This window comes from Babylonia areolata, chromosome 20 (assembly GCF_041734735.1).
Source record: "Babylonia areolata isolate BAREFJ2019XMU chromosome 20, ASM4173473v1, whole genome shotgun sequence".
Taxonomy (NCBI): Eukaryota; Metazoa; Mollusca; class Gastropoda; order Neogastropoda; family Buccinidae; genus Babylonia; species Babylonia areolata.
Window position 1 is genome coordinate 53720619 of NC_134895.1, and position 7637 is coordinate 53728255.

General features: G+C 49.5%; 1 protein-coding gene across 1 annotated transcript in view; it reads left to right on the plus strand.

The window, feature by feature from the left end:
- LOC143294654 (uncharacterized) overlaps window positions 1-6508 on the plus strand; it is a 15535-nt gene extending 9027 nt beyond the window's left edge. The window contains exons 3-5 of the mRNA XM_076606033.1: window positions 2434-2604; window positions 4834-5124; window positions 5236-6508. Coding sequence (XP_076462148.1) covers window positions 2434-2604; window positions 4834-5124; window positions 5236-6343 — 1570 coding nt within the window. The 3' untranslated portion in view covers window positions 6344-6508. The remainder of the gene's footprint in view (window positions 1-2433; window positions 2605-4833; window positions 5125-5235) is intronic.
- The last annotated feature ends 1129 nt before the right edge of the window (window positions 6509-7637 follow it).

A 7637-nucleotide genomic window follows, 5' to 3' on the forward strand; every position in this document is an offset into this window, starting at 1 on the left:
GCTCTTGTCAGATTTCCATTGGACATATACGATTAAAATCTAAATAAACGATTTTTTTTTAAAAGAAGAGTCAAACAAAAGTCCATTTTGCGATAGGATATGATAGAAAACGAAACTCAGTATTCTGTTTCACTGTTCAAACTGTTCGTCTGCGAGGAAAACGTCGTATCAAAGTATGGCAGGAATTTAGATGAAGAATGTTTGGCACATATGGTGCAAACTGATCGCATTTCGCTGTTGAGAAGTCCAGCTTTGTTTGTGTCTTATGTCTTGTGGGTGACCAGTACGCCGCTCTCCAGGGCCAGAGAAAACACAGTCCAGACCATCATCATCATCATCATCATCATGACCATCATCATGATCATCATGATCATCAATCAAATCAAATCAAATCAAAAACACTTTATTAATCCACATGGAAATTAAGTTGTGCAATCACAGGCTCATTGTAAACACATCATCATCATTACCATCATCATCATCATCATCATTACCATCATCATCATGACCATCATCATCAGCATGACCATCATCATCATCACCATCATCATGGCCATCATCATCATCATGACTATCATCATGACCATCATCATCATCATCATGACCACCACCACCACCACCATCATCATCATCATAACTACAATCACCATTATCATCATGACACCTGGATGCCTATGTGTGTGGGTGACCAGGTACAAGGGATAAGACTAAATACAGTCCATCACATCATCATTCTCTCTCACCGTGACTACTGTAACTCTCTATTGTCTGGTTTGCCTGCTTCATCTATTCAGTCCCTTCAGCGCATACAAAACTCTGCTGCCCGACTCGTCCTCAGGAAGAAAAGATCTGACCACATCACTCCTCTTTTGCAACATCTCCACTGGCTCCCTGTCTCACACAGAATAAAGTACAAGATCAGCACTCTATGTATAAATGTATTCACAAATCTGCCCCTTCCTATCTCTGTGGCTGCCTTCACCTCCACACTCCATCTCGCTCTCTACGATTGGCTTTGGGTCCACTCTGTTTACGCATACCCAGATTCAAACTCTCGACTGTCGGCCGCCGTTCTTTCTCTGTCTCTGGACCTTGCTGCTGGAATGAACTTCCTCTTTCGCTTTGTGAGGTCTCCGCATTCAGCTCTTTCAAGTCTGGCCTTAAAACCCACCTCTTCCTAAGATAGCCTCCGTTTTTAGAGTTACTCATGCGTGTGAATGACTGGTGCGAAAGCGGTTTGATTTGCTTCTGCACAAGATTCAGCGCTATATCATTATTATTATTATTAATTATTATTATTATTATTATTATTATTATTATTATTATTATTACCACCACAACCACCACCACCACCACCACCATCACCACCACCATCAACATCATTATACCTAAATGTCTATGTGTGTGGGTCTTACGAAAGGCAGTCCATCACCATCACCATCACCAACACCACCACAACCACCACCATCACCATCAACATCATGACACCTGAATGTCTATGTGTGTGGGTGACCAGTTACGAGGGGTCTGACGAAACTCAATCCATCACAACATCATCGTCACCACCACCACAATCATAATCATCACCAACACCATCACCATCACCATCATCATCACCACCACCATCACTATCAACATTATGACACCTGTATGTCAATGTGTGTGGGTGACCAGGTACGAGGTGTCTGACGAAACACAGTCCATCACCATCACATCACAACATCATCATCATCACCATCATCATCATCACCATCCATCATCATCACCATCACCATCACAGCATCTTCATCATCATCATCACCATCACCATCATCACGATCATCATCATCATCATCATCACCATCACCATCATCACCATCATCACCATCACCATTATCATCACCATCACCATCACAGCATCTTCATCATCATCATCACCATCACCATCATCACGATCATCATCATCATCATCATCATCACCATCACCATCATCACCATCACCATCATCATCATCATCATCATCATCACCATCACCATCACCACCATCATCACCATCACCATCATCACCATCACCATCACCATCATGAGAATCAGCCTGGGCCAGAGCCGTGTACACTACACAGGAAACTAGGTTAAGGGTTCTTCACTGGAAGATACTACATAACATCTACCCTACAGACATACTGCTTAACAAAATGAAATTATCAGAGAGTAACAAATGTTGCTACTGTAAAGATACGATAGATTTATTTCATAAACGCTATTGACTACTATGGCATAGTTATGGATTGCTGGGTATTGGTTTGGATTATTGCCAGGTTTTTTAGTTGATTGTGTAACTTGTATACAAAATAAAACGGTGGTCGACCCAAGAAAGTCCTGGAAACAACAACAACAACAAAAAATCACCATCAACGTCATTACACCTGTAATTCTCTGTGTGTGGGTGACCAGGTACGAAGGGTCTGACGAAACTCAGTCCAACACCGTGCCGGTGTGGTTACCGTCAGGGGAGAGCATCATCGCCAAACACCTCATGGCCCCCGAGGTCTGCCCGCCAGGGGGCGCCCCGGACCCCGACAAAGAGTGGGCACTGCGACACGAGAAAAGCATGGAGCGGTACAGGTGAGTTGGGGAGTGGGGGAGGGGGGGGGGGAGTTGGTGGGGAGTTGGAGTGTGTGGGCGGGGGGCGGGGGGGGCGAGGAGAGGTTAGTGGGGAGTTGGAGGAGTGTGTGGGCGGGGGGGGGGGGGGGGAGAGGTTGGTGGGGAGTTGGAGGAGTGTGTGGGCGGGGGGGGGGGAGGAGAGGTTGGTGGGGAGTTGGAGGAGTGTGTGGGCGGGGGGGGGGAGAGGTTGGTGGGGAGTTGGAGGAGTGTGTGGGCGGGGGGTGGGGGGGGAGAGGTTGGTGGGGAGTTGGAGGAGTGTGTGGGCGGGGGGGGGGGAGAGGTTGGTGGGGAGTTGGAGGAGTGTGTGGGCGGCGGGGGGGGGGGAGAGGTTGGTGGGGAGTTGGAGAAGTGTGTGGCCGGGGGGCGGAGGGGGAAGAGGTTGGTGGGGAGTTGGAGGAGTGTGTGGGCGGGGGGTGGGGGGGAGAGGTTAGTGGGGAGTTGGAGGAGTGTGTGGGCGAGGGGGGGGGAGAGGTTGGTGGGGAGTTGGAGGAGTGTGTGGGCGGGGGGGGGGGAGAGGTTGGTGGGGAGTTGGAGGAGTGTGTGGGCGGGGGGGGGGGAGAGGTTAGTGGGGAGTTGGAGGAGTGTGTGGGCGGGGGGAGGGGGGGGAGAGGTTGGTGGGGAGTTGGAGGAGTGTGTGGGCGGGGGGGGGGGGGGGGGGGAGAGGTTGGTGGGGAGTTGGAGGAGTGTGTGGGCGGAGTACTTATTGCTTTGCTTTTTTACGGCTTTTTAATTTCTATTTTTTTATCATTTTTTTTATACCGTAGTCGTCAGGTTTTCGTCTTTCCACTGTGTGTGTGTGTGTGTGTGTGTGTGTGTGTGTGTGTGTGTGTGTGTGTGTGTGTGTGTGTGTGTATGTGTGTGTCTGTGTGTGCCTGCGCTCCATAAATACGAATTAATATTATCATAAGAATGCCTGACTTCCTCGAAACTATGGTTCGTATCCCGGTGGCACGTTAAGGGTATAAGGATGGAGATTTTTCCGATCTTCCAGCCCGAATCTGCACATTTCCCAGTGCCTGAACCTCAGATTCAAATGAAAATGCGCGGTGAACATGACGTCGGTCTCGTACCGTCGTATTATATCGTATTACATTTCTACCACAACAAATTTTCTCTGTATGAAATTCGAGCTGCTCTCCTCGGGGAGAACGCATCGCCACAGAGTGGCGCCACTCTTTTTTTCTGTCTGCAGATGTATGTTTTACTGTTGTAGTGGAAGTGAGGTTGTTTTTTTTTTCCATATATATCTATATACAGATAAGGTCCGTTCATATGGATACATGAGGTATATATACAGTTACTTGATGTCCGTACCTATATAGATACATGAGGGCTGTACCTTTAGATGCCTGAGGTCTGTACATACAGATAAGTACCTACATATAGATATACTATATCTGTACCTGTAGATACCTGAGGTCTGTACATACAGATAAGTACCTACATATAGATATACTATATCTGTACCTGTAGATACCTGAGGTCTGTACATACAGATAAGTACCTACATATAGATATCCTATATCTGTACCTGTAGATGCCTGAGGTCTGTACCTGTAGATACCTGAGGTCTTTGCTTACAGATGAGGTCCTGCGTTCCGATACCTGAGGTGTGCATCTGTAAATACATGAGGTCCGTACATATATAGATATCTGATGTCGGTACCTATAGATACCTGCCGTCCTTACCTATACAGATACCCGAGATCCGTACATACAGACCTTATATCCGTACATACACAGATGATATCCGTGCATACACACAGCTGATATCCGTACATACACTCACGTGATATCCGTACATCTAGATACCTGCTGTCCATACCAATACATACCCCAAACCTGTACCTATAGATACCTGCTGTCCATACCAATACATACCCCAAACCTGTACCTATAGATACCTGCTGTCCATACCAATACATACCCGAAACCTGTACCTATAGATACCTGCTGTCCATACCAATACATACCCCCAAACCTGTACCTATAGATACCTGCTGTCCATACCAATACATACCCGAAACCTGTACCTATAGATACCTGCTGTCCATACCAATACATACCCCAAACCTGTACCTATAGATACCTGCTGTCCATACCAATACATACCCCCAAACCTGTACCCACAGATGCCCGCGGTCCCTCCAGTACCAACAACACACGGGCCGTTCTTTCTGTGTCCCCCAGGTGTGTGCTGAAGCAGGAGGCGGAGAGGTGGGGCAGCGAGGGCTACGGCCAGCAGGACTGGCCCGGAGTGGCCAGGCACGGCCCGCTGTGGGACCTGCAGCAGGCCCAGGACTCCCCGCGCCGCCGCCACGCCTGCACGTGCTGCTACAGCCACCTGTCCCCGGGGGACTCGGAGGTGTCCTCCATCTTCAGGGCGGCCACCTCGGGACGCTGCTGCTGCCCAGACTGCAGCAAGGGGGGAGGGGGAGGGGGAGGTGATGGGGGTGGTGGAGGGGAGGTGCTGTACGCAGGGCCTGGACACCACCCCCACCCCCACCACCACCACCCCCACTCCCACCACCAACAGTGCAAAGAAACGCCCTCCACCTCCTCCTCTGACTCTGAGACGTGTCCGTGCTGCAGCCAACAGCAGCAGCAGCAACAACAGCAGCAACAACAGCGACATGTGCAGCAGTACGGCCACAGCGAGGGGAGACAGTACCACAGCCAGCCCAGCGTGTTCACCATCACGTCACACGACCCCTGCTGCAGCCACACAGCGGAGAGGACGGCGGCAGGGAAGGAGAAGGAGGAGGAAGAGGAGGGGGAGGAGCATCACCACCACCACCACCACCATCAGCACGACGCCCCGCGCTGCGTCAGTGACTCTGAAGGACTGGGCCGGCAGCACGGCGGCGTGCTGAAGAAGAGCAGGCACCCGGAGAAGAAGAAGCAGCAGCGCCAGCGAGACCACAGCTCTGCGGGCAGGACCAAGAAGCGCGAGACGCCATCCCCGTCACGTGCAGGGACCGCTCACGTCCCCCCCTCCTCACCCACACAGCCAGAGAGTCACCCCGTCGTGCCCCCAAGCCCTGTCCCCCTATCCCTGGGGGCCGGCACGAAGGACGACAAACACACCCCCAGCAAGCTGCAGGTCAAGGCCATCGCCGAGAAATCGGACGACGACAGCAGCCCTGGCGGCAAACCCTTCCCCAGCACCTCTCCTCCCGGCTCGGACCCTACCTCTCCCCCCGGCTCGGACCCTATCTACGAAAACGTGGCCGTTTGTGCTGAAGACGGCAATCAGCTCACAACTACCTCAGACCACCTACCTGCAGACGTTGTCAACCTCAAAGACACACACAGCAGCAACAACAGTAGCAACAACAACAACACAACACGCAGCAACAACAACAGGACAGAGGACGGCAGCAGACCGAGCATCAAGCTCAAAGACTCCAAAGAAAAGAGAAGCCCGGAGAAGGATTCCACACAAACACAGACGGTGAAACGCTGGGCGGACAAACACCCCACACAGGACGTGCAGCACAAGGGGCGGAAGTCGTCCTCGGGGCCAAGTGGAGACAACCGCCACAGCCACGGCCACCAGGTGAGCCGCCAGGAGGCGTGGTACATGTGCAGTGAGTCTGAGGACAGTGCCCTGCCGCCAGAGACCTTCAGCTCCAGTGTGGACGATGGCTTCACTGCGACGGACTTGGACAGCGACGGCAGCTTTGAGCTCATCATCTAGAGCTCACACAGAGAACTCAGAACTCAGAACGTTTTTTTATTTTTTTTATTCAAGGATTAAGATTTTGGGCATGGCCCATTCTTCCAACCTGTCCTTGCTAATCTACATCGGTTATAATAGCACATATATATTTAATGAAAAGGGGAGAAAGAATTAAAGAGAGAGAGAAAATTTTTTTTTTATAAAGAACACACACACACACAGATTGACAGAAGGATGAGAGAGAGAGAGAGAGAGAGAGAGAGAGAGAGAGAGAGAGAGAGAGAGAGAGAGAGAGAGAGGTGTCATCAGTATCGACAACCGGATGACTAAAGCCACATTGTTGTTATCATCAAATCCACCTACGACAGTTGTGATTGATACTTAAATGACTACTACCATCACCAATATCACTTATACAACAGCTATTGTCACCCCCATGCTGGAATGAAATGAATAAATTCATGCATGCACACAAAATAGAGGAAAATGAAACAAGCAAACAAAACAAAATGAATGAAAAGAAAAATGAATAGGACATAATAAGAACAAGACCAAAACAAGAACACGGGGAAACAATAAAAACGGATCCAGTAAGTTGGACATATAAATGCCCTCATTGTTACTGCCAGCGGTCGGTTCGATATCTGAGTCATTTATGGTGGGAAGGATTGAAGATATGTATGGAGATTTCACCTGAAACTTGGTAGAGAACTGCTCGTTTGTATGTGCACAGGGAGTGAGTTCCATAGGGATGCACCTGAAAATGCAAAACTTGCTTTGAACATATCAATGCAGGTGCGTGGTAAAATGTACTTGAGAGAGAGAGGTGGGGGGCGGGGGGTGGGGGTGGGGGGAAGGGCCGGGGGGGAGGGCATTTGTGGTAACGGTGTCTGCAGTCAGGTCCATGTTTAGATAAAGCAACAGAGCTACGGACGTTTTTTGATAGGTCATTGTTTGTTGTTGTTTTTTTTACGCCGCAGTGCTGTAAATATTTGATGTGCTGAGCCCTCGTTTTGGGGGGATTTTGGGTTGTTGTTTTTTCACCACAGTGCTGTAAGTAATTGATGTGCTGAGTCCTCGTTTTGGGGGGATTTTGGGGTTGTTTTTTCACCACAGTGCTGTAAGTAATTGATGTGCTGAGTCCTCGTTTTTTTTTGTTTTGTTTTGTTTTTTCACGCCGCAGTGCTGTAAATAATTGATGTTCTGAGTCCTCGTTTTTGCATCAGAGTGCTGCAAACTGTGCAGTGTAGAGGTCATCATCTGCACCACAGTACTGTAATTATTATTCCACGTCGGTCATCTTATACACCAC